At 42.9% G+C, this 27667-nt stretch overlaps 1 protein-coding gene across 2 annotated transcripts; it reads right to left on the reverse strand.

The window, feature by feature from the left end:
• Nucleotides 1-1511: 1511 nt before the first annotated feature.
• Nucleotides 1512-27015, reverse strand: TMEM165 (transmembrane protein 165). Of its 2 annotated transcripts, XM_081097056.1 has the most exons (6): nucleotides 26583-27015; nucleotides 19025-19250; nucleotides 8945-9120; nucleotides 8242-8421; nucleotides 4036-4141; nucleotides 1512-2622 (listed from the first exon to the last, which is right to left on the reverse strand). In XM_081097056.1, the coding sequence occupies exons 1-6, from the start codon at nucleotides 26781-26783 to the stop codon at nucleotides 2546-2548; spliced, it is 966 nt and encodes a 321-aa protein (XP_080953182.1). In that variant the 5' UTR covers nucleotides 26784-27015; the 3' UTR covers nucleotides 1512-2545. The 2 variants fall into 2 exon arrangements, with proteins under 2 accessions (XP_080953182.1, XP_080953183.1); XM_081097057.1 differs by lacking the exon at nucleotides 4036-4141 and having other exon boundaries at nucleotides 26583-27010.
• Nucleotides 27016-27667: the final 652 nt, after the last annotated feature.

The following is a 27667-nucleotide window of genomic DNA, read 5'->3' on the forward strand; positions in this document are numbered from 1 at the left end:
AAGGGATTATCTTTCTGTTCTTGGAAAAGATCATAATTCCTCACTTGTTCTGTTTGTATCTACTGCAGAGAATGATGGTGCAGTCTGGGGACTTAACCTGAAATTCCTTTATAGTACTTTAGTCTAATTAGCGGACATTATTTTCTACCTTTGTAAAGAGTTACCATAAAGTTTCAAAACGTAACTTTTTTGTCAGTGTGTGCTACTGCTACTTTTTGGCTGACAGCTACTTTTAGCTCTCTTCCCAGTAGGGGTTAGCTCTCTTTCCCACAAAGTTACTAGTGCAGAATGGTGGCTGCATTTACACTGCTGACTGCTGGGTGATTACATTATATGTAAGATTAGATTCTAAAACTCTTCAAGTTACAAATGTACTATCTACTGTGGACTTTTGTAGTAGCTATCACACAAGGAACATGTGGGAGTTTCTTTAGAACTGTCCTTTGGGTTTAAAGAGGCGTTTAATGGCAATGTTACTGCATATCTATACTAATGAAAGGGCAATATGCTAATTAGGATGGATGTCTTCGGACCACCATCCAGACAAAGCTACAGCGGCTGCCTGAGACTCAGGCTACCCATGGATGGCGGCTGCCACTGCCCAGGGCTGGCCCGAGGCTCAGGCAGCCATGGTGGCTGCCAATGGCAGTAGCAGCAGCAGTGGGTGATGGGGGCGGCGCCTTCCCCTGATCTGCCAGGTTGCCTCCTGCAAAAGGAGAACAGACTGTGGCTTAGGCTGGGGGCCGAGGCAGAGGCGGTTAGGGGCGATCAGACCAGCAGGCAGGCAAGCGGTTAGGAGCCAGAAGTCCCGGATTGTGAGAGGGATGTCCATCCCAGGATTAGGCCTAACAGACATCCCCTGAGGTGTCCCAGATTGGAGAAGGTGCAGACCGGGCTGAGGGGACCCTCGATCCCCCCAACTCCAGTGCACGAATTTTGTGCACCAGGCCTCTAGTGTTAATATAACGTCAGGCTGGGAGAAAGCAGTTATGCTGCTTGGATGGAATAGAGTTAGTAGTCAAGTTAAAAAATACTTATATGACAGTGAGGGAGCCATGATTAAGGGCTCTAGAGTTAAACTGATTTGACTTTCTAGTCTATTATGTAACCTTGGGTGAACTCCTTTTTTTAACCTTAAATTAGTACCTACCATCTCAAAGAACTATGTGAGGGTTAAGTGCTTTATTTTTTTTTTAAATATATTTTATTGATTTTTTACAGAGAGGAAGGGAGAGGGATAGAGAATTAGAAACATCGATCAGCTGCCTCCTGCCCACTGGGGATGTGTCTGCAACCAAGGTACATGCCCTTGACCAGAATTGAACCTGGGACCCTTGAGTCCGCAGGCCTACGCTCTATCCAGTGAGCCAAACTGGTCAGGGCTAAGTAAGTGCTTTAGAACCATGCGTGGCCTGTTATTTTATATCAACTTTAGAAACTAATCTATAATTCCTAATACTACTTTGATAAACTAAAAAGTTATAAACTTGTATAACAAAAGGGAAAACAAGCACTGGTCATACCACTTTTATTTACATTGTATGTTACACTGCTTATTCAATATAGAAAAAATACGAATACACTCATTGTATTCTCCTTTAATTTGGTAATTTCACATTGTCAAATATTGACTCTTTTATATTGGGTTTCCCACCCAATTTTTTAAAAAGTAAGAATGGCCTGGCAAACAATTCTTGTCATATTATTGATATAACAATACAGCTGTCCTTTGGTATTGAGGGGGTTGATCCCAGGACCCCTTCCCTCAACCCAAGGACACTCAAGTCTTTTATACAAAATGGTGGAGTATTTTCAGGTAACCTACTCACATTTACTTATAATCATTTCTAGATTATAATACCTCATTACAATATAAAGGCTATGTAAATGATATACTATATTTAAGGAATAATGACAGGAAAAGTCTGTACATATTCAGTACAGACACAGCCATTCATTGTAGGCCTAACAACAGAATATACATCAGCAACAATGTAACATTTTTTTCAAGTATTTTTGATCAGTGGTTGGTTGAATTACTGGATACGGAACTTGTGGAAGAGCTGACTAATTAGTACACTTTTCTTGCTCTTTTTTATTATTTCTTTAAACAACCTAATTTTGGAAAGACTTAGGATTAAATGGCTGCTTACTGGCATGGAGGAAAAATTCTAAGATAAACATCTTAAAGCACCTCAGTGATTCAGGGAAAAAAAAGGTATGTATTCCTTATAAACTAGTCAGTGCTGAAAAAGAAACTCAAATGGTAGACCCACTGCACAATGGTTCTGTATATACTGCCCCCCTACCAAAAGCAAAAAAGGTCCTTAAAACAAAGACCATATTAACATGATTATCCTGGAGAAGAGAAAAATCCACACTTAGACGTCAGGTTTCTTTTAAAAATCCATGTTGCAAATAGAATCAATGATTATTTCTTTTGGACATCATAACTCATTGCTACAAAATACAGTATTTTCCATCACTTTTTGTTTCAATGTACACTATGTACATAAACACAAGAGTTACGTGAATAAAGAGCTTCTTAAAAACCAGAATCAGGACTTATAAATAGTGCAGAAAATGCGAATGCCAAAAATACGATGCCTCCTATGATTGTCACTGCAAGAGAAGAGAAAAAAGTTAAATAATGCAAAATTCCTGAGGAAGCCAAGATGGTGCCCATTATTTTTCCAGTCAAGTATATTAACCTTAAAAACAAATTAGAAAGCTTAGACCAGTGGTTCCCAACCGTTTTTTGGCCATACCCCACCTAAGCATCTCTCAAATCCTGATGCCCCCTGTGACATATAATTCTTATTATTCAAAAAGTGAACTCCTATTCACATGGAGGAAGCCTAAAAGGCCATTAACTTAGTCTAAACAAGCTTCCAAAGAATATGGCATCCATGAAAGAAAAAATAATGAAAGGACATCTGAAGTACTGAGGAAGAAATCGCTAAGAAATTGTTAAAAAAAAAAAAATTGAAGTGATAGGAAAAAATAGCAAATGAAATTTCAAAACATAATAGAGAACTGAAAAGCATAAATATGTCACTATATTGTATATACTGTATATGAGGCCCCTAGGACCGTAAAAAATGCAAAAAATTCAGTTAATAACTCATTCTTGAATTGCCCCCCTTAAAAGTCAAATTGCCCCCGTGTGGGCTGTGTGCACCACATTGGGAACCACTGGCTTAGACCCCATTTCCACAGCAAAGAAACACTTAACATGCCTGACTTTGAACAGTAAGAATGAGGGTTTCCTCCAGCACTGCTTTGAGAAATGATAGAACTGTACTGACAAGCAAAGTAGAACTCATCTTAAAACCCAGTTATAAAAGAGCATATCCAACAACTTCTGACTAGCAAAGAGCCATCTTTCGGGCCTACCAGGTACGTATGAGAATTTCAACAGAATCAGAAAATACAGTCTTTACCTATGGTTCCCAATCTTATAAGACATATTTTTAGGACCAGAAGTTCTCATATTTCCACATGATGACTGTTTTACTGCAAATTAATCTTAACAAAAAGCTACCATGGCCGAAACCGGCTTGGCTCAGTGGATAGAGCGTCGGCTTGCAAGGGTCCCAGGTTCGATTCCGGTCAAGGGCATGTACCTGGGTTGCGGGCACATCCCCAGTAGGAGATGTGCAGAAGGCAGCTGATCGATGTTCCTCTCTCATCGATGTTTCTAACTCTCTATCTCTCTCCCTTCCTCTCTGTAAAAAATCAATAAAATATATTTTAAAAAAAAAAAAAAAAAAAAGCTACCATGAATCTAGTAATGCTTATGGATGAATTTGTATTTTACGTCTACACATGCGAAAAACAGTCCATGTTTGCAAAAGTAGGGGCAACACAATGGACCTCTTGAGAGATTTTTATTACAAAGACCAAGTCTACTCCAGAAGTAAAAACATTTAAATAATTAAAATAATCTGCCCCTTTCTTTTCTGAGCTCTCTCAGTGATTCCAAGAATTAAGACATGGCATTGTCTTTGTAATTAAAAGAAAAACAAAACATACCAGTTCTGACAGAGATTTTTTGTGCTATCATTCTTCCTCCAATTACAGCCAATCCAGTGCATAAGCAGTGTCCCACTGTCCCTCCCACAGCTACACCATAGGGGTCCTGGAAACAAAGCAACATTAATTTAAAACCAGGGTTGAAACTGCTGAGAAAGTAAGCACTGAAATGGAGGTCAAAACAACTCAAAAAAGCACAAAACCATTCTAAAAATTACGATGTAGATTTATGAAACATGTAATAATAGCTGCTTGAAGGAATATGTTTCAGTTATACTAGGACTAGAGATAAAAGAAAAAGTGTAAAATCAAAACCCTAACTCAATCTTTCAGCTGTTAAACTTAATTCACAGACATTAGTTAGCTCAGTGTTAGGGCGACTTCTCTTCCCGAAGGCAACATCCGTTTGTGAGTAAACTTGGTAACCTTTACCGTATAGTCTGACTATGCTTCCTCAGAACAGAGACCCTGCACCCTATTCTCCTCTGTGTCCTCAGGCATGGCACCCAAGTGTCTCAGTGACAGTTCTATGGATAAATAATACCAATATGATTAAAAAAGGGGAAGCAATGGAGAAGGGGTTTATGGATGACAACAGGATTTAAAATAGAGAGTGTCGCCCTAGCTGGTTTTGGTCAGTGGATAGAGCGTCGGCCTGTGGACTCAAGGGTCCCAGGTTCGATTCCGGTCAAGGGCATGTACCTTGGTTGCGGGCACATCCCCAGTAGGGGATGTGCAGGAGGCGGCTGGTCGATGTTTCTCTCTCATCGATGTTTCTGACTCTCTATCCCTCTCCCTTCCTCTCTGTGAAAAATCAATACAATATATTTAAAAAATAAAAATAAAGTGGAGAGTGTCAAGGGTCAGTTAAGTTCAGTGGTGAATAAGCTATGGGACTGAATATAAAAACGCTGGGAGAGAATGTTGGCAACACAGTGACGAGGAAAGCAAGACCGAAGGGATGACAGAGGAAGAGGCACTCAAAGGAGAGTGAAAAAGATGGCCAGGTAAATAGTCTCCCAAGATGAGCAAAGTGGGACCTGTTTTGAGTGCTACAATGAACTCCAAGCACTATATCAACATTACCGGTGAGGCCAGAAACTAGAGTTCATTGGGTTTTGTAAGTAAAGAAGTAGTACCAAACCCTGTTTCCATCAGTCAAGTGCTTTGAGACTGAGGGGAAGAGAGGAAGAAGGTGGTATCTGGAAGAGAAGTAGAACTGAGGAAGGGGGAAAACAATTTTAGATGAGAAACATCTGTAGGCTAAAATGTTCAAAAATTCAGGTGGGAGAAAGGCAAAGATTTAAACTTTAAGTGGGGACATGAGGGCTAGAATCCCAGGAGGTAAGGGACTGCCAGGGAATGGGTGGGAATGAAGTAGAATGACTTCTGCTTCTAAGTGGCAGGTGAGGCTGCTGAGGAGTAGACAGTGTATGTGCAGAAACTAATGAAATGGAGATGGTTTGAAACACCTAGTGAGACCAGGACAGTGGGACTGCATTTCCCAAAGTGTGTAGTGCAACTTCTAAAACTGGTAAGCTAGAAGATGCTTTCATTCTATTTGAAAGTGATATTTGGCCCAACTGGTGTGGCTCAGTGGTTGAGCGTCAACCTATGAACCAGAAGGTCCCAGTTCAATTCCCAGTTAGGGCACATGCTCAGGTTGTGGGCTCAATCCCGTGTGGGGCGTGCAGGAGGCAGCTGATCAATGATACTCATCATTGATGTCTCCCTCTCCCATACTCTCTGAAATCAATAAATATATATTTTTTAAATTATATTTGAAAAATCACTGGATTAAATTAAATAGTTCCTTTAACAAAGGATTTTTCGGTATTTGTTATTTTCTATACTCAATCTTCAAAACAAAAAACCAGGATGTATTACTGCCAAATTCAGTTGACCCTGGAACCTTCTCATTTTTTTTTTCTTTTTTGCTTAGTACCCATTAACATGTCAAAGGACACTAGGATTCTGTGGAATCCAATGTGGGAACACTAAATTATGTTGGAAGCAGAAATGATGTTCAGACTAAAATGGACTGAACGAGAATGCATGGTTTATACAAAAAATTACCAAAAAGAAAAAAATGTTAAGGGAACAAAAATATATACCCCATGTTGCTGGTAGTGTGGAAGATGGCTAATACTGAGTGCTCATTGTGTTGGGGACCCTACATGCATTATATTGTTTCACAGAACCCACAAAATAGGTCGCAGGAGGTGCTGTGGAAACGGGATCACCCAGCAAGAGACAAACCCAGGCAGCATGTGCCGCTAGGCCAAGGTCACTCATACAGACGGAATCCTGAGCCTTTCACAAGCCGCTGTGCCACTCAGATGATAGTGTTAAGGAGAAGGCAATGATTCTGTCCTCCTGATAGCCCACCCACAAGACTGCCACCTCCACAACAAAGTGGTCACTTACTTTCAAGTCCCAGTTCTGTGATCTGAAAGCCAATAAAAGAGGCTGGATATCAAGAAAATGATAGGGCAAAGCCAATAAAGTGACATTTTAAAAGAAAGTTTGTTTTAAAATATAGGAATTAAATGAAAAGCCAAATTCTATTTTTTTTTCTTCCAAAATACAGCATTTTTGAAGCTCCTCTGACAAAAGGGCCCTGCTCCAACTACCTCAGTCCGGGCCTTCAACTCCTGTATCTTAACTGAAGTCTTTGTTAAGGAAGTTGTTCTTTTATAATATTTCCTAGGAGTGAAAAACATTGTAATCAAGCTAGTTATCTAAATTCTACCATCAGACAGAAATAATGTAATTTAGCTCTGCCGGCGTGACTTAGTGTCTGAGCGCCGACCCATGTAACCAAGAGGTCGCCCATTTGATTCCGTCACAGCACATGCCTGGGTTGCGGGCTTGACTCCCCAGTGGGAGCCATGCAGGAGGCAGCTGATTCATGTTTTTCTCTCATTGATGTTTCTCTCTCTCTCTCTCCCTCTCCCTTCATCTTTCCCTAAAATCAATAAAAACATTTTTTAAAAACACAAAAATCCCAGAAGACAATGCAATTTATCAGATAAATAATATTAGTGAAGATCAAGAAAAGCCTGAAAAGTAGCACATTCTGAAAATTCCACAACCTTCTCAGCTAATATCAATAAATCTGAATATTAATAGACTTCATGTAAAACTTTACTATTATCCTCAAAAGAAAGATTAAACATTTTTAAAAAACAGGTATCTTTTAAGTAAGTAGCTTTTGATAACTACTAGTATGAACAAGATACAGAAAAGGCTAGCAGACAGACCTGCCTTGGCTCTAGTCCCTGTCCCTGCTACCCACTACTGCATGTTCTCTGACAACTCACCCATCTCTGGGCTTCAGGTGGTTCATAATAGAGCAAAGGCTAGAAACATGATCTGAGGTCTTTTAGGGCTTATCATCCTAGGACTAAAACTTAAATTTTCTATGTCATCTCTCCAACACTCTACTTACTTAGCACAAGGAACAGAAGAACTCAAAGATACCCACCTTTATGGTTTTAGGTATTTAATGCCAAACTGACCTTCAAAAATTATATCAATTTATGTTCTCAGCTACTATACAAAGGAAAGTTCTGAGAGAAGAAAGCCAAGCCAAGACAACTGTCACAGCATCATTCTGGCAAAACTGAAGAGTATTCAGCAAGATGAATCAAGAGAGCAATTAAGTTTACACACAAGAATACCATCTCACTGACTGTAGAAACTGGGAGATCAGTTTTAACCCTTTACAGTCCAACCTCGAGGCTGACTCAACAGACCAGGCGCTAGGAGCAGGTCCAACGTCGAGCAATAAGAACATTAAAAAGTTCAACATTCAATCCCATCAATTAATTTGGTCCAGACTGTTTGAATTCCAAAAATAACAATGGACCGCAAAGGGTTAAAGAGCAGGCGAATTACTAGCTACAATAATACTCTCTAGCACAGTGGTCGGCAAGCTGCAGCTCCCGAGCCACATGTGGCTCTTTGGACCCCTGGGTGTGGCCCTTCCACAAAATACCGGCTCTTCTGCGCATGGGCACGAAGTTTCAATCGCACTGTACGTGTGCACCCGCACGTGGTTTGTGGAGGAGCTGCACTTGGGGGTCCGGGGGGCCACATGTGGCTCGCGAGCCGCGGTTTGCCGACCACGGCTCTAGCATATGAAAAAACCTGACTCCGTCCAGGGTCCTCCGGAGCAAAGTAACATTAGTTATGCTCACTTACCTCTCTAGCTGCCAAAACAATGGTAGTCAGTTGAGAGCGATCGCCCCACTCTGCTAAGAATGTTAATGTAAGTGCTTGTACAAAGATGGGTGAAATAAAATGCAGCCACTTTCTCTGAGGTATCGTGCTTGTACCAGTTTCAACATCTCCTGGTCCATTTAAGAGTTTGGTTCGTTGAAACTAAATTAAAACAAAACAAAACACAAAAACCATTGAACTGAACAAAATAACTTAATCTTTCTTTAAAAAGTGTTTAAATTCTATGGATTATTCTCCAAGAAACTAAAGTTATGTGACCCCAAACTTAATTTTTGAATCACTGTCTCACACAGCGACAATACCATGTTCTCAATGCGTGCATTCCTCCCCAACAAAACTAATCCAACAGTACTTCCTGGTCCTTTGCTAACCTAGGTACTGTGGGAAAAAGCAGTTTCTGCTTTCAGAAGTGTGTAATCAATCTAAGGGAGCTGATTTCACATGTTTAGTATTCAGCCCCACCTCCTCTCTTTACCACATTCACACTAACCCAGAGTCTCATCGCACCCAGGTGCAAGAATGCAAACTAAGCAAAATAAGCTATTTTGTGTATCCTACTATACACATCACACAGCTACGGATAACCACCGGAAAACCTCTGGACAGTGTTGATTCTTAGTGGAGTGCCTTTTTGGTCAAGATATTTATCAGTGCTATGACTTACTTCTTCATCTTTTTTCTTTAATTCTGCTTGAACTTCTTCCAGTTCCTCTTGACCTTCATCTGGACTCATCTTTAAGCCTTCCCGGAGCATTCGAATGCCAAAAATGGCAAATAATGCGGTTGAAACATAGTAGGTATACACCCTGGGGATGACTGTGGTGGCATAGCCAAACAGAACTGGAAGAAAATGCCACGGTACATCTCATTAATTAGCAAGTATCCCAACCTTCAGAAACCATAATTTACTGTTTTAAAAGAACAGTGGTTGCATTAGAAGCTAATCTAATGCGTAATAACCTTAAATAATTCCAATTCTTTCCCTTCACCAATATTGAACCCTGAGGTCTAGCCAATGACCTAAGATAGCTTATCAAGAAATCAGTGTTCCTTGCCCAGCCAGCGTGGCTCAGTGGTTAAAGTATCAACCTATGAATCGGGAGGTCAGGGTTCAATTCCCAGTCAGGGCACATGCCTGGGGGTTGTGGGCTCAATCCCCAGGAGGCGGAAGATCAATGATTCTCTCATTATTGATGTTTCTATCTCTCCTTCCTCTTTCCTCTCTGAAATCAATAAAATATATTTTTAAAAAAAGAAAAAAAGAATCAGTGTTCTAACTGAAGATGGCACGTGTTCCACAGAACTCCTCTCTAGACATTTTTAGTACTTTAGGTAGAAGGTAAACTTTGTTGTCTTCTAAGGATCCTGAAATCTTATAACCTGGAAGCTACACCAAGTTCCTATGGAAGTGGTATTTCTTCATCTCAAATCTTTAAATTATAAACTTCTATAGTGAAAAACTGTAACAAGATTCTCATATGGTGTGATTTAAACTCTGCTCCTTTGTAACTATTTAAAATAAATCTTATGAAAGAAAATGAATTCCTTATACATTATATTAAAATAACATTTACAATAAACTCAAACTTATTCAGTAACATTCTTTTCCATTGTTAAGAGGACAATTATGTAAGTTATACAAAAACTATACTTGGACCTACATCAACAACCCAAATACCGCCCTGGCCGGGTAGCTCAGTTGGTTGGAGAGTTGTCCCAATGTGCCAGGATTGCAGGTTTGATTCCCAATCGTGGCACATGCAGGAGTCAACCAATGAATGCATACATGGGTCGAACAGCAAGTTGATGCCTCCCCGCTTCTCTTCCTCTCTAAATATAATTACTCTTCCTTTATAGAATGGGTGCAACACTTATAAATCTGCCTGAACATCAAGTATACAACTACATAGGTGAACTAGTCCCTATTTCATTGTATTACAAAATTGAAAAAAAAATTTAAATCATGTTTAGAAGTGTGCCAAACCTATGCTGATATGCACATCTATATTTGAACTATATTTGTGTAAGTACACACACACAAATGGACATATATTTTCTAGCTCTGTCCAATAAAAGGCCAAGAAGCAAAGACATCTTAGTAACAGCCATTTTTCACCCAAATCTTGTGGGGTTTTTTTTAACCTCTCCTCTTATGTGGCATCTCATCCCTGGGTTTGCATTCCATGTAGCTCAGCTTCATCTCCACCTTGATAAACGCTGACTTTGGGGAAGTAACTAAAGTCATAAACATATTGGAGTTGTTTGAGAAAGAGAATGAGTTAGGCCCACTCTAGACACAGACCTTACAAAACACCTGTGGCAGCCAGCACCTGGGGGTGCCAGAACATGTCTGGCTGCTGTGGCTTCCCATGGCTGGTGGGGAGCAGTAGGAGCCGTTTGCTTGATGCGGGCCATGGGGATGCCTTGTCTTTTGAGAATCAAAACCAATGATAAAATAGACAAATAAAGGTCAACCTGCTTTTCATCACCATCATACACAGGCAAATTTGGACAATGTCAGTGACAAGCTCCTCTCTCTTGGGGCAGGCCTGTCCTCACTGCTGGAGATACCCTAAGATCTCACTAGAGCTGGAGTCAGCAGACATGGGCTAGGTCCTAGCCCGGCTGTCAGGGCCTGCTACCCCCAGATCTTGGTTTCTAATACCATTCCCCACTAAAAGGCTCCTCAGAGAAGTGGCTAATTCCAACACTGGGCAGAGAAGATACAAGATGAGTCTGCACTATCGCGTTATAAAGAAAGTAAGAAGAGCAAAAACAAACAATGGGAGCATGTCAGAAGGACACAGGAGCCAGCCTGGAGGGCCCCAGCCGCCAAATCTGGGACAACTTAAGCAACAATATAGTGAAGTAATTATAAACCACTGGAAAAAGAAATTCGTGAGTTTATACTAGAAAGACAAACCAATGGGACAGGAGGAAGAGCTCTTTGTAAAGTAGTATGCAGGGGTCATTGGGAGTGCGGTGGGGTACTGGAGTTAGCCCATTTTGCAAGCATCAAGGGAATATTTAAATCGTAAGGAGTCATCAACTGATACTAAACTGAGGGTAATAGGGTATTTGCACTGTCTTAAAATGTCTCCCTAAAGATTGCATATTAGTGGCAAAGGAAGAAAAAAAGAAATCTTAACTGAGTGAATAAAACTAACATCATAACGAGGGCCAAATAAGATGCTCTTACAGGGTCAAACCTCAGCTATGTACAGTTCTAGTCAAGAATGCATAATCTCTTATTGGTGTTTTGGGTTTCTTAGGATATATTCCTAGAAACTGGGTCACTGTGTCAAATGGCAGTTCTAGTTTTAATTTTTTGAGGAAACTCCATACTATTTTCCATAGTGGCTGGACCAGTCTGCATTCCCATCAGCAGTGTACTAGGGTTCCCTTTTCTTCACATACTCAACAGCACATGTCATTTGTTGGTTTGTTGACGGTAGCCATTCTGACAGGTTTGAGGTGATACCTCATTGTCAATTTAATTTGCATCTCTCTGATGATTAATGACTTTGAGCACTTTTTTCATATGACTCTTGGCCATCAGAAAGAATATATGCACCCCTATGTTCATAGCAGCACAATTTATAATAGCCAAGATCTGGAAAGAGCCGAAGTGCCCAAGAGTAGATGAGTGGATAAAAAAGCTGTGGTGCCGGCCAGCATGGCTCAGTGGTTGAGTGTCAACCTATGAACCAGGAGGTCCTGGTTAGATTTACGGTCAGGGCACATACCGAGGTTATGGGCTATCCCCAGAGTCTCTCATCATTGATGTTTTTATCTCTCTCCATCTCCCTTCCTTTCTGAAATCAATCCATCTATCTATCTATCCATCCATCCATCCATCCATCCATCCATCCATCCTATCTAATAAAAGAGAAACACGGTAATTAGTGTACGACCACTGCCCTTCCCATTGGCTAATCAGGGCGATATGTAAATTAACTGCCAGCCAAGATGGCGGCCGGCAGCCAGGCAGCTTGAAACTAACATGACGCTTGCTTGCTTCAGTGACGGAGGAAACCAACGTTCCCGCCTGCCTTGCTGGCCTCTGAGCCTGCAGTTTGAAGCACTGTAACAAATATAGAAGCTAAACAAAACCCCAGAAACCTGCTTTCAGCAAGCCGAGCCGGGATCTCAGAGCTGGAGTTATACATTGTTTCGATTATAGAACCTAAACAAACCAGATGCCTGCTTTCAGCAGCAGAGGGCTCAGAGCTGGAGCCAGAGCTAAAGCTGGCCCAGAATAAAAAAAGAAAGAGAAAAAGGAGCAACTGGGAGCTTCCATCATCCGCCAGCCTGAAAACAGCCCTCAGCCCCTCACCCAGACTGGCCAGGCACCCCAGTGGGGACCCCCACTCTGAAGGGTGTGTGACCAGCTGCAAACAGCCATCATCCCCTCACCCAGGCTGGCCAAGCACCCCAGTGGAGACCCCCACCCTGAAGGACACCCTTCAGGGCAAACCAGCCGGCCCCCACCCATGCACCAGGCCTCTATCCTATATAGTAAAAGGGTAATATGCCTCCCAGCACCGGGATCAGCGTGACAGGGGGCAGCGCCCAAACCCCCTGATCGCCCTGTGGCTCTGTGTGTGACAGGGGGCGGGGCCACACCTCCCTATCCGCCTTGTTCTGTTTGTGACAGGGGAAGGCGCCCCAACCCCCTGATCAGCCCTGCTCTGTGCCTGATAGAGGGGAGCTCCCCAACCCCCTGATCGCCCTGCGGCTCTGTGTGACAGGCTGCGGTGCCCCAACCCCCTGATCGGCCCTGCTCTGTGGGTGATAGAGGGCGGCGCCCCCCCCCCCCCACGGGCCCTGCTCTGTGTGTGACAGGGTAGAGCCATAGCCTCCCCATCGGCCCTGCCCTGAGTGTGACAGTGGCGGCGCCCCAACCCCATGATCGGCCCTGCTCTGTGGGTGATAGAGGGCGGCGCCCCAACCCCCTGATCCACCCTGCTCTGTGTGTGACAGGGGGCAGTGTCCCAACTCCCCTATCGGCCCTACTCTGTGAGGGACAGGGGGGAGTTCCTCAACCCCGATGGGCCCTGCTCTGTGCGTGACAGGGGGGAGCTCCCCAACCCCGATTGACCCTGCTCTGTGCGCGACAGGGTAGGGAGCCCCAACCACCCTGATCGGCCCTGCTCTGTGCGTGACAGGGGTGGCGCCGCAACCTCCCCATCGACCCTGCCTTGAGTGTGACAGGGAGCGGTGCCCCAACCCCCCAATCGGCCCTACCCTGAGCGTGACTGAGGGTGGCATTGCAACCTCCCCAATCCGCCCTGCTCTGTGCATGACAGGGGGCGGCGCCCCAACTCCCCAATCGGCCCTGCTCTGAGCCCGACCAGGGGCTGCACCTAGGGATTGGGCCTGCCCTCTGCCACCCGGGAGCAGGCCTAAGCCAGCAGGGCGTTATCTACCGAGGGGTCCCAGACTGCGAGAGGGCACAGGCCGGGCTGAGAGACCCCTCTCTTCCCCCCCGAGTACACAAATTTTTGTGCATCGGGCCTCTAGTATCCTATATAATAGAGAAACATGCAAATTAACCATCCCTCGGCTACACTCAAGCCACACCCACCAGCCAGTCAGGAGCAAGTATGCAAATTAACCCAACTAAGACGGTGGCGGTCACAGAGCTGCAGTGAGCAGGAGGCTTGGGCTGCCCGCGGCGATGGAGGAAGCTAAGCTTCCTGCCTTCCCTGGCTGGCCCTCAGCTCCACTCAAGGCTACAAAGTTTCAATTATAGAAGATAAATAAATCCCAGAAAAAAAAGGAGAGGCTGGGAGCTTGGGTCGCCAGGGGGCGTGGCCAGCCTTAAAACGGCCATCATCCCCTCACCCAGGCTGGCCAGGCACCCCAGCAGGACCCACCACCCCAACACCCTGAAGGGGCTGTGGCCAGCCTGAAAACAGCCCTCAGCCCCTCACCCAGGCTGGCCACACCCCCATGGGGTAAGGGTCCCCACTGGGGGGCTTGACCAGCCTGCAAACAGCCATCAGCCCCTCACCCAGGCTGGCCAGGCATCCCAGCAGGACCCCACCCTGATCTGGGACACCCTTCAGGGCAAACCAGCCAGCCCCCACCTGTGCACCAAGCCTCTATCCTATATAATAAAAGGGTAATACGCAAATTGACCCTAACAGCAGAACGACTGGGAATGACTGGTCACTATGACACACACTGACCACCACGGGGAAGATGCTCGATGCAAGAGCTGCCCTCTGGTGGTCAGTGCGCTCTCACATGGGAGGAGCTCTGCTCAGCCACAAACCAGGCTGACGGCAGCTAGCACAGCAGTGGTGGCGAGAGCCTCTCCCGCCTCCTCAGCAGTGCTAAGGATGTCCGACTGCAGCTTAGGCCTGCTCCCCGCTGGCAAGTGGACATCCCCCGAGGGCTCCCAGGCTACCAGAGGGATGTCTGACTGCCAGCTTAGGCCTGATCGCCCGGGGAGCGGGCCTAAGCCAACAGGTGGACATCCCTTGAGGGGTCCCAGACTGCGAGAGAGCACAGACCGGGCTGAGGGACCCCCTTCCAGGGTACAAATTTTTGTGCACCGGGCCTCTAGTGTACACACACACACACACACACACACACACACACAGTATAAACTAGTATATAAAAGCTGTATGTGGTACATTTACATCATGGTATACTGTGCAGCTGTAAACAGGAATCTCTTATCCTTTGAGATAGCATGGAAGAGCCTGGAAAGTATTGTGTTAAGTGAAATAAGCCAGTCAGACAAAGACAAGTATCACATGATCTCACTCATACGTGGAATCTAATTAACAAAATATACTGATAAAATAGATCCAGAGACATAGAAGCATGAAACAGACCGATAAATCTCAGAGGGAAGGGGGGAGGTAGGTGGGAAGAGATTAACTGGGGAACTTATATGCATATATGCTTAGCCCAAGGACTCAGACAATAATGTGATGAAGGTGGGGTGGGGTGAAGGGGGTTAATGGGGAAAAAAAGGGGGGGGACATGATACTTTCAACAATAAAGATAAACTCAAAGAAAAAAAAATAAATCTCAATCTAATCATGAGGAAATATCAAACACAAAATGAGTAACAGTCCACTAGAGGGGCTCTATTCTTTTAAAAATGTAAATAGTCTAAAACACAAGAAAAGGCTATGTAAACATTTCAGATTAAAATACTAAAAGATCCTGCTGTAGAGAATATTAGGTCAATTAACAAAATATGGGTGATAGATTAAAGTAATGTATCAATCTGTGTATAACGATACATATTAAATTGTGTATAAAGCCCTGGCTGAGTAGTTCAGTTGGTTAGAGCACTGTCCCAGTACCCCAAGGTTGAGGGTTTGACTCTGTCAGGACACATACAAGAATTAACCAATGAGTGCTAAAAAAGTGGAACAATTAATTGATGCTTCTATCCCCTTCCTCTTTTTCTCCTTCCCCCTCTAAAAGTCAATAAATAAATGATTTTTTAAATGTATATATACATTATACATCTGTAAGATATATAAGTTGTATGTACATGTACACATATATCTATATATACATTGTGTGTGTACATAATTTTATTTAGATTTAGATAAATGGATAGATAGGTCACAAATGCTAAAACAAATGGGGTAAAATGTTAACAGGTGAATCTGGATAAAAGGCATATAAGTATTTTTTGTAACTTGATAAACTTAAAAGATTTTCCATAAAGAGGTTTTAGTAATTTTTAATGAAATGTAGCAAACCTTTTTAAATGTGTTGAAAACTTAGTTTTCCTTTTATCTTCAGGTAATATTTAAGAAACAACAACAACCTGCGTTACTACTTACCCTTAAAAATCCTATCTTTGGGATGCCTTGACATCTCCACAGACAGCAAAAAACACCTGGTATTCTAGCTGTGATGTTCTTCCCTAGTTACTGTCCCTCTATTTTCTCTTTCTTTGGGAACCTTTCCTCTGATGCTCAAGCACTTTTTCTCTGGGAACAATGAGAGGTTAGGTTACTCTCTTCATCAAGTCAGAAGAGAGCTACAAACGTATGGCCCTTCTACACCTTGGCAATGTATTTGAAGTGAAGATACAGATTTGGGAATCACTAACTTATATCAGAATTGATTCTAAACCTTGCTCCATACTAGCAATAAGTTGTCATGGACATCTAATCTAATTTTATTATTAATTTTTTTGTGGGAAGGGGATCACAGGAGTCAGCACATCTGGAGTGCAATGGATAAATCTCACCCTGGGAAAACCACCTTCGTAATCATGGTACCTCCCCTGCCAGGTCAGTATATATAAACTAATTTTTAAAATAATAGTTCTATCGCCCTGGCCAGGTGGCTCAGTTAGTTGGAGCATTGTCCCGTAAACTAAAAAGTTGCTGCAGGCTCAATTCTCAGTCACGGCACATACCTGGATTGTGGATTCAATCCCCAGTCAGAACATGCAGGAGGAAACAGATAAATGTTTCTCTCTCTCCTCCTCCTCCTTCTCTCTCTAAAATTATTAAAAATGTGTCCTCAGGTGATAATTAGAAAAAAATAATAGTAACTATAACTCCAGTCATATAAACTGTTAACATTTAGAGACCTAAAGAAAATTTTCAGCATCTTTTAAAACACATTTTATATATATTTTTTGCTCCAAAATAAATACGACAGTGTGATCCAAAAAAGATTTTCAAGTAAAAACTTGTAGTAATTGTTAAAGTTCTATGACAAAAGTAAATGAAAATAATAGAAAAGATCAATGTAAATTTCTAAATGTTAAAGAGTTTATTCATGCTTTTTTAAAGAAATGATGGTGATAGTGGCTATCAGATTGATAAATGGTATTTAGAGTCCACTGGGTATGTTTTAAAACAGGGGTGGGGAATATCCAGCCCACTGGCCGTAAAAGGCCCTCAAAATCATTTGGTCTGGCCCTTCCAAGGCATTAGGGTGAGTTAAATGTTTGACCACATATAGCAGGCTAATTCTGTTTAAATATTTATTTTTGAAAGTATTACATATGTCCCTAGCAGGCTAATTTTTAAGTTGATAATTTTGTATGGCCCACAAATGATGTTATAAATATCCAATGGCCCTTGGCAGAAAAAAGGTTCCCCACCCCTTTTTTAAAAGAATGCCATACAGTTTTTGTATACTATACCAGAAATTAGATCTCTGCAAGTCCTTAAGCTTAATATGACAAGTCTTAGATCACTTCAATGTGACAGGAGGTACATACTTTTTCAAAATTATTTTAGATACACGAGGAAAAGATTTGAAGACCACAAATAAAACCTATCCTTTCTATAGAACAGGTGAGAAGAGCTGTCAGACACCACCAGCAGGTAGAGCAGCAGTTCTCAACCTGTGGGTCGCGACCCCTTTGGCAGTCGAACAACCCTTTCACAGGGGTCGCCTAAGTCTTAGGCCCTAAGACCATCCTGCATATCAGATATTTACATTACGATTCATAACAGTAGCAACATTACAGTTATGAAGTAGCAACAAAAATAATTTTATGGTTGGGTCACAACATGAGGAATTGTATTTAAAGGGCCAGAAGGTCGAGAACCACTGAGCTAAAGGGAGGTGGGCTGAGGGTCAGGACAGGAGAGAGTAACCCTACTTAGAGCTGAGAAAATGGGTATGAACACAAAGACATCAGGGGATTGATGGAGCCAGCTTCTGGTGAGGGAATGGGCAGAGAGGACAGCCTTCTAGTTATCTAGAAGCTCAAAGTTTCAAAGATAAAATTCTCTAATTTACTGAAACTCATTCCAAAAAAGTAACTTTACCATTTACAACTCTCCCCACTTTTCCCATTTCCTATCAAAATTTACTTTTGAAGAGAAAACTGTTTTTATTGTGAAATATGAATAACACTAATGCTAATTTCTAAAATATGAAGTCAAATTAATTTAATCATTAAAATACTCGTATGTTTTGAAAGACGTAAACTACTACAAGCATCTAAGCAGCCAGAAATAAAAACTGCTGAGGGAAGAACAGGGGTGAATGACTGAGCACTGTGACCCTATAAGGCAGGTAGATACTATTTCCATTTTACAAATGGGGAACCTGAAACTCAAAGAGGTGAAGTAACTTATCATTCCACTAACACACGGCACAGTCAGAGTCTGGCCCAAGCCTGACTCTAAGGAGGAAGCTTACTATTTCCTACCCAACTACGTGGCTCAAGGCTGCTTCTGAATCAGAGATTAAATTATGTTTAATTACTGAATGGTAAGTTTACTTTCTCATGGTCTAATTCTTTGAAAAGCAAGCCTATGTATTAGCAGCACAAACTAGGAATCTAAGAATGTTTCACTCTTTTACTATAATGGGTAACAACAGCTTAATAGAACACAACAACCCAAGAGTTTTCCACAGTTATTGATATCAAATGTCCTTCAACAGAAGAATATGCAATTCTCTGTGGCTGCTTGAGTTCTACTTGTAAGATATTAGACATAAATAAGCTTATCTGGAATGAAAAGGAAAAAAAAGCAAGAATACACAGCAAAAGTAAGGATTCTAATCCAGTGAATAAATGAGGAGTATGTATCTTTATTGAACAGCTGAACATTTAATTTTAAATGCAGTATAGTTTTCAGGAATTTAGGTACTAAAACCATTTTCTTTTTACAAAACTCTGGAACATGAACCAAATTCCATGATTAACTGAATGATTCAGTGACTCAATATCAAACACCATGCTGTTGCTTAAAACCAATAAACTTATTAGGAGGAAAAGTACACTTACCTGATAAGCACGTCATCAAGCCCAAGGCAAGCATAGCACCAGCCAACACTGTCAAACGGTTATAGCGCATTGCCATAATGGCTGCTATAAAAAATGTCTTATCACCCAGTTCAGATACAATGATAACTGATATGGCAGCGACAAATGCATGGATAAACCCCAAATTAGTTTGGGTATCTGTATCTTCTTTATTGGTATGAACTGGGACAGCTGGTGTGAGTCCTTTCTGAAATAAAAAAAATATATATATATACATCAGCTATTTTTTTAAAGAAGTCATTATTTACAATTCTTTTATTTTGTATGTGAATTAAGATGTTTTTTACTGTCATGGTCATTAGACTTATTTACTGTGTAATCACTTTGAAAGCCATCAGTAATCACAGAACCCTCTAATTGATGATTGCTACAATGCAGATCCAAATACAATTCTACAAAACTATTTTTAAATAATTGTAGACCAACAATATCCACACATAAAAATTACCTCATTTTCTAAGAATTTGTGAGCTGAGATTAAGTTCTTAGCTTTTTATTTGTAACTGGTGTGAAAGACCAGGGTATGCTTATCAAATATCCAAATAACAAGAAGCTGAGATAAATTTCATTAACACTTTAGAGGAAGCTCTCAATAGGCTGGAGCAAAAGCTGACTGTTGCTAAGATGAGGTCTAATATAGCTGGATATATCGATGGTCCTACACTAACAGCTAAAAATATCCTAAGAGATAATATGGCCTGATAAAAAGACAAACCAGTGCTTTGGTTGATATTCAAGTTGAAAATGTGGCAAAGCTCCAAAAGGGCAACAAGCACTTTAAGCACTTTAAAGCAGCGGTCGCCAACTGGTGGTCCGTGAGGTCTGAAAGGTTGGCGACCGCTGCTTTAAAGAGTTAGTGACATGTCCATCATTCTACAATGCTCATTCTTTACCAGTGGTTCTCAACCTTCCTAATGCCGCGACCCTTTAATACAGTTCCTCATGTTGTGGTGACCCCCAACCACAAAATTATTTTCGTTGCTACTTCATAACTGTAATTTTGCTACTGTTATGAATCCTAATGTAAATATCTGATATGCTATATTTGTTTTCCGATGGTCGCGACCCACAGGTTGAGAACCGCTGCTTTACCCAAAGTTGCGCACTGGTTCTGAGGCACCACATTTTTAATATTTTATTTTTTATTAATGTTATTTGTTAATTCATACTAGGACCGGTTCTGAGGCACCACATTTAAAAAAAAACTAATCCTAAAATTTATATGGAACCACAAAAGTCCCCGAATAGCCAAAGGAATCTTGAGAAAGAACAAAGTAGGGATCATGCTCCTTGATATCAAACTATATAATAAAGCTACAATCAAAACAGTATAGTACTGGCATAATCACACACACACACACACACAATCAATGGCATCAACTAGAAATAAATCCTCACTTATAGTCATCCTATAACAAGGGAGGAAATAATATGCAATGGGATAAAGACAGTCTCTTTAATAGGTGGTGCGGGGAAAACTGGACAGATACAAGCAAAAAAATTAATCAAAGATATGATTCATGCATGCACATGCACAGACACAGGCATACTGTGAAATCTTGTCATTTGTGACAACATGGATGGGCTTTGAGGATATTATGCTAAATGAAATGTCAGACAAATACTATATGGTTTCACTTACTTATGGAATCTAAAACAAAACAAAACAGAAAATAGACCTATAGATTGAGAACAAGCTGATGGTTACAAAGGGAGAAGAGAATAAGATTATATCTATATCTATATATTATCTATCTATCTATCTATCTATCTATCTATCTATCTATCTACCATCTATCTATCTATAGAAAGAAACCAATTCCTTGTAGGCTCTAAGTCTTCAGATAGATACAACCAGAAAGCGCTCTGCAATTATGCATTCACTACCCAGAAGTATAGAGTTAACAACTGTGGGGCAATCTCTGACCGATGAGGGAAGCTGGTTCTGAGGTTCATTCTATAAGGCTCCTTCACAGTCTCAGCAGAATTCAGTACTAGTCACTCATGCAAAGGCTAACTTGAAAACGCAGTGGGGTACATGCATTTACCTCCTTCCCTGGACTGACAATGTGAAAGAATACTGGCATGTTCTGAGAACAGGAAGCAAACCATCAGATGAATGACTGGGGTAGCAAGATAAAATAGGGCCCAGACTGAAAATCCTGTATGGTTATGGTCCAGCTTAGAGGCAAGCAAGAAGCCTTTAGAAGTTTTTGAGTAGAAGACACAAACATGATTAAAGCACTGTGACTTATACTACTGTACATCAGGGCTAAAAAAGAATACCAGCCACCAGACCAATTAATTAGGAAGTCAGCTGCTCAAAACCAATGTTAATAATAGGGAAGGAAAAAAATTCTGTACATTGTGGAAAGAAAATCAACAGAACTTTAAAAAGAGGGGAGAATCAAAGATGATGGTTAAGGTTTTCTATCTGGTTGACTAAGAGAAATACTGGTATTCCTTACAAGATATGTGGGAAAGAGGAATAAAAATAAGGGATTTGGTTTCAGACACATTCAATTTGAGGTGATAAAAAAGCATTTTAAATGAAGGTTTCCAAGAAGTCATACAAATGGGACCCCTGATTTTAGCCTCAGAGCATGTAACTGGGAGCCTAAATTTATCAGTTAGAGCTTTGCAAGTAGACGAAATTCCCATAGGAAAAGGCCTAGAGATTAAGTTGAAAAGCCTTAGGGAATGTCTATATTTAGGGAAAAGAGGGTGGGAGAAGAGAAAGAAAACAAAAACTGTCTTAGATATTTAGAAAGCCAGGCAAGAGAACACCACAGATGGTTGAGATAGAAACAAACACCATTCACTGAGCTACTTACTAATTAGATGCCAGGTATTTTCATATACATTGTTCAAATACTCAAAACCTTAAAAACTGTCATCCCAACTTAACACAAGAGGAGTAACAGAGGACCAATAATGTTAAATAATTTTTCCCACGTTCATACAGCAAAGATGGGGTCCAACTCTTCAAAAAGTAGAGGTAAGTGTCAAAATGAGAACTGAAAAAGAACCCTGCATTTAGCAATTAGGTAAGGTAAAGTTATACTTCAAAAATGAAATTTCAATAAAAAGTCAGGGGCCCAGCCCTAGCTGGGTGGCTCAGTTGTGGAGCACTGTCCCATACAACAAAAGGTTGCAGGTTCGATTCCTGGTCAGGGCACATACCCAGGTTGCAGGTTTGATCCCCAGTTGGGGCATGTATGGGAGGCAACTGATCAATGTTTCTCTCTCACATGGATTTTTTTCTCTCTCTGTCCCTGCCCCCTCCCCACCTAAAATCAGTAAAAACATATCCTCAGGTGAGGACTAAAAAAAGGAATAATAAAAAGACAGGGGCTCAAGCCAGACAATGGAAGACTAAAGCAAAGTAAAAAAGCAACTAATTTCCTAGATAGAAATTTGGTTGATAAAACTGAATAGAAACTACAGGCATACCTCACAGATACTGTGGGTTCAGTTCCAGACTACCACATTAAAGCGAGCCTCGCAATAAAGCAAGTCGTAATCTTTCTGCTGGTGGAGGGTCTTGCCTCGAATTTGTAAAGAACGCAACACCTGTGAAGCGCAACAAAGTGAAGCGCAATGAACCGAGGTATGCTTATAATGCAGTCAAAATGAGTTAAATCAATGGCCTTCTTTCTTTCCCCAAGTAGGAAAGAACCTATGGGCATGTGTATGCAGACAGGAACCAATAGAAAGAATAAAGATATTGAGGGGGGAAAAATACTGGAGGTCAGAGAAAAGGTATGGGAAGGATGATAGTTCTGTCCAGTCTAAAGGCAGAAGGTATGGGCAGAGAAGCAAATACTTAGATGTGTACAAGAGAGTCAGATGCGGTGACTATCATTTCAATTCTGATACTCCACTCTTCAATTATACTGTAATGAAATAGTAATGAAATACAGTGTTTTCCTTGCTACAAATACCACTGTTTCATTTTATTTTGGGTCTGAAATCCAAAACATTTACATCTTGAAAGCAGGGTCAACAAATTATAATTAGAAATTAACTTGCTTTACTCAAAGTTAAAGTTAGTTCCAAATTGGAGAACTGTAAAAAGAAAAAAGTATGCTCATTTAGAAAGTATTCTTTTCTACTTTCATGATCTTCAAGGAAAAAAAATAAGTCAATAATGAAAAAATAATTCCTTCTAGTTCTAGAGTTCAAATGAACACATATGTTTGACTACTGAAACATAACATGATACCTACATTAGAATCTTCAGCTACACAAAATACTAGGGAAGATACTTTCTAGGAAAAAAGACTGATATGCCTGCAAAAAAAACCCAAAAAGTACTGAACAAAAGTTACCACACAAGAGGTTAGATTATTTAAAGATAAGAGTCAGAAGGAAATGCTTAGAATTGCCTTAAAACTGTCTCATAGCCATTACTTTATTATAAGAAGCCAGAAAACCTTTTTCAGAAGTTGGAAAGTGTGCACAAAAATACACATTCAACTTCAACTATGACACCATGCATAAACCTGGTTTTTAAAAATTGCACTACAATAGAAGATTATATTTTATTATAAATTTTCACTACCAGTCGGGCTGGCATGGCTCAGTGGTTGAGTGTCTATCTATGAACCAGGAGGTCAGGTTCGATTTCCAGTCAGGGCGCATGAGGGTTACAGGCTCAATCCCCAGGAGGGGGCAGGGAGGAGGTAGCCAATCAATGAATCTCTCTCATATTGATGTTTCTATCTTTCTCTCTCTCTCCCTTCCTCCTCTCTGAAATCAATAAAAATATATTTCAAAAAAATAAATTTTCACTATCGTTTCTTTTCATGAATGGTGTAGTCTGTTTTTTTAAATATTTTATTTTTTATTGTTACTTGTTAATTCATACTAGAATAATACATATTTAACAAATACATTTTTATTTTAATGAATGTTTTAACAACTTTATTTTTATGAATGTTGTTTTTAATGGATTAATAAATTTGGACATTTGAATGTATTAAGTGTTTCACTGATTTTAATGAATTGCTTTGATGGTAGAACACCAGGCAACGAATTTGGCAACATAATGTTCACTTCATTCTGACACAGCAATCCTGAGCAAGAAAAGCTTCTCACATCTCCTGGCCTCAATCTTAGCTATAAAGAGGCTAGAACTGGGAGACTGGACTGCAGGAAGCAGAACTGTTAACTTAATGAAAATGAAAAAAAGTTCAAATATTGTGTGGAAGGCCTTCTCACAGTTAAAAGATAATAAATAAAAGAAATGCCAAGAAACAGTAAATATCAAGAATTTGTACTGGGTCAGATAATAGGCTTTATCAACAGTGCTACTTAACCAGAACAGTTCTTGGGATTTCTGGAATATGCAGCTAATTACAAATTACCTTTATTAAATCTATCTAACCTCCCTCAACTAAAAGGACTTAATGCTTCTTATATTACACACTTAGCTTAGGGAAGGAATAATAAAACCTGAGTAAGTCACTAGAAGCATTAACTGCATAAATGAATATGAATGATCAACAGTACTTCTTTTCATGAGTTTGTATACTGGGGTTTAATTCTCAAGTTCAAAGTGAACTCCCCCAACTTTTATCTGATCATAGAGAAAAAAAATACCCAAAGTAGAAAGCTGTTAGAAATTCAGTTATCTTGCTTCAAAGCACCCTGTAAGATATAACTACATTTTAATAATACATCTTTCACTTGAATGATGACCAGTAAAGGAGAGATTTCTCCCCCTCCATTTTCAGAAATCCACGGTCACAGTGGCATGAAAAGGGTAAGTTTAAATAGCCAGCCTTTAAAAAATGTCTTCTAACATGCTGTAGTACTCTAAGTAGAGAAAATAGTTGAGCCTATCAAAAAATTACATGAAAATATAATTAAAACAATTGGATTCTACTATGATATAGAAATTAGAATATATTCCTATCAAAAATATATCAAAATATTAAAGACAAAAATCATATACTGTGCCTGCCCCTTGCCTCCACATCCAATTTCAAAGACAAGGATCCTTAAGGCCACTTAAATATGCTCACTAGATACTGATGACTTTATTTTATGACTAGATTTTTCACCCAAGTTGCCTAAAGGGTATTATTTTTGTATCTCAAAAGTTGTTGTATGACTAAAACTGTAATGAAAGGCCTAGAAAATTACATTCAAAATACCTCTCTCACTCACAAAGTTATTACTTAGCCCAAAATAATTACTGTTTGAGAAAAAAAAAAGAAACTTCCAATGAGTTAAATGACAGGCGGCTAAATGATAAACTCTATGAAAAAATGTCATGAATCAGCATCTCGGAGCTGGAAATGGCAAACAGGGTCAACAACGCCCAGGAGCGAGGAGCCAGAGAGAAACCCCTTTGAAGGAGGTAGGGAAGCCCTCCCAGAGGGGAGGTATCCGCTGGTTCTTGGAAGGTGGGCAGGTTCCGACCAGTGGGCTTCCAGCCCACCCCAGCCTTTTCCGGGAGACCCTTTGTTGGAGAGCCTTGCCACCGAGCACATGGCACGGTCTCCGGTTCGAGTGGAGCACGTGGGCGCGGGAGCGGTGACTGGAGAGCCCGGAGCCCGATCCTGCAGAAACCTGAACATCCTGCTGGAGAGGCCGGCCTGCCATCAGCAGGCAGGGGCCACTCGGGGAACATTTCCGAGAAGTAAAACTGAGCTCAAAGTTTAGGAAGATTCGCCGGGTGGCGACCGGCCGTGGTCGCCTCGGGTGGAAGGGGTGGGGGTGGGGGGCTGGAGTGCCAGACGCAGGACAGAAGACCTGAATTCAGGCATTCAAATGGGAAGTGCGGAGACAGCCCGGGACTGGTCTAGGCAGGAAATGCTGAACTTGAATACAAGCGACTAGGTGGTTCTAGTAACATCCACTCAGACACTCACGGATCCCTCCTTAGGGGAGAGGCCACCGGGCGCTGGGCGCACGGACACGTCGAGCGGTGGCCCCCTCGCCGCCGCAGCCCTCGGGCTACCGCCCAACACCGACCATCCCCCGGCGAGCCTAAGGGCCGCTTCCCGCGGGCAGGAGCACGTTCTTAAAAAGTGAGAGTCACGCTCCCAAAACCCAGGTACGTACATTTGTCAAAAGACAAGACAAAACACACAAGTCCGGCAAAGCTGAATTGGGGCCAACAGCTCGGGATAAGCTGCTCCGACAATGCAAAGCCCGGCGTTCTTTCGCCCTGGGAATAACGAAAAGCCTCCCGGCCGCCCTCGGGGCTCCACTTCCCGCTCGGGACCAGTGTTCCCCGCGCACCTGGCCGACCAGACCCCGTTCCTCGGCAGCATCCCCGGCCCCCGAGCCGCGGGATCTCCGCGGGCTCCGTCCCTCCCCCGCCGCGCGCGGAGCCGGGCGCGGCCGGGCCTGACCCCGGAAAAGCGCCCCGCCGTCTCCCACCCACCGGGAGCCGGGCCGGGCTCTCCTCCCCTCCCCCGCCCGCAGCCCCGGGCCGAGGGCGGCGCTCCCGGCGGCCGCGAGCCGGGTACCCGCAGCCTCGCCCGCCCCGGCCCGCCCGGCTCACCTCGGCCCGCGGCGGCTCGGGGCCCTGCGCGGCCACGGGCTGGGGCTGCAGCTGCTGAGCGGGCGCCGGCGGCTCCTTGTTCCGGAGGCCGTCTTCGTCGGGGACAGCCCGGACCCCGGCCGGGGCCCACAGCAGCGGAAGCAGCAGGAGCAGAAGCAGCCGGGGCGCAGAGGCGCGGCCGCTCCCCCGGGCCGCCGCCATCCCGCCCACCGAGACGGCCGCCGCAGGAGGAAGTGTGGGCGACGGGAAGCCGCGACCGCGACCGCGACCCCCTCCGCGGCGCCGCCCCGCAGGCCTCGCCGCCGCCGCCTAGGGCTGGCTCGGCACCATGCGGGAGGTGGCGGTGGCGCCCTCGGCCGCCCGCTCGCGCTCCTGTCTCCCGCGGTGGCCACACGACTCCGCCGACTGTCTCCGGGCGCCCCGGCCCCGATTCCTCCGGGCCCCGCCCCTGCCCGTGCCGGCCTCCCATTGGCCTGGCGTCCGCCTCGGCGTCGTGACGTCGTCGGGCAGGTTGAGGTGCGGCTCGCGCGCTCTTCCCATTGGACCCGGCGCCCCGGGCAGGTACCTTCGCCACGTTCCTTTCCTCTCCTGCATCCTCCTCGCGCCCCACCCTGGACCCTCTTCCTCGCCCTGTGCCCACCCTCCCGGGACTGCGCGGCTCGTTACTTCTGCCCCCTCCCGAGGCTCCTGCCCTGACAGCCAGGCCGGCTTGCCTTTCTCTTTACCTTTCCTAGATGTCACACCAGCCCCCGCGCCCCGGTTACGTGGCACTTGGCTGGCACTTGGCGGCGAGAACCACCACACCTGGCCCGGTTCCGCGCTCCCTCGCGGGTTCTCGACGCCGCCTCCCTCCGTCTTGGCGATCTACGGAGGACAAGGTTCTTAGAGGGCCTGGAGGCGATTATTTAAACGAACCTCTGGAATAGGACTTCGGCTGGAACAGACGAAAAATGTCAAGCCTTGTTTTAGATACTATCTGTTTGCCAGTAATCACACCCAGACCCAAAACATTGCACATTGCCCTTGTCCTGCAAGCCTTTCCGTTTTGGGATGTTTTGTGTTGCATCTATTTCAGACTGGCCTCT

This window comes from Myotis nattereri (assembly GCF_964212035.1).
Source record: "Myotis nattereri genome assembly, chromosome: 1".
NCBI lineage: Eukaryota > Metazoa > Chordata > Mammalia > Chiroptera > Vespertilionidae > Myotis > Myotis nattereri.

What these genes read in the sequence shown, in the direction of transcription:
- TMEM165 (XM_081097056.1), bottom strand. Translation starts at nt 26,783, where the DNA reads ATGGCGGCGGCCCGGGGGAGCGGCCGCGCCTCTGCGCCCCGGCTGCTT. An exon ending in TAAAGAAAAAAGATGAAGAA is followed by an intron (nt 8,422 to 8,944) that starts GTAAGTCATAGC and finishes GTTTTAATTTAG; the next exon opens with TTTCAACGAACCAAACTCTT. An exon ending in TTGTTTTGGCAGCTAGAGAG is followed by an intron (nt 4,142 to 8,241) that starts GTAAGTGAGCAT and finishes CTTTGTTTCCAG; the next exon opens with GACCCCTATGGTGTAGCTGT.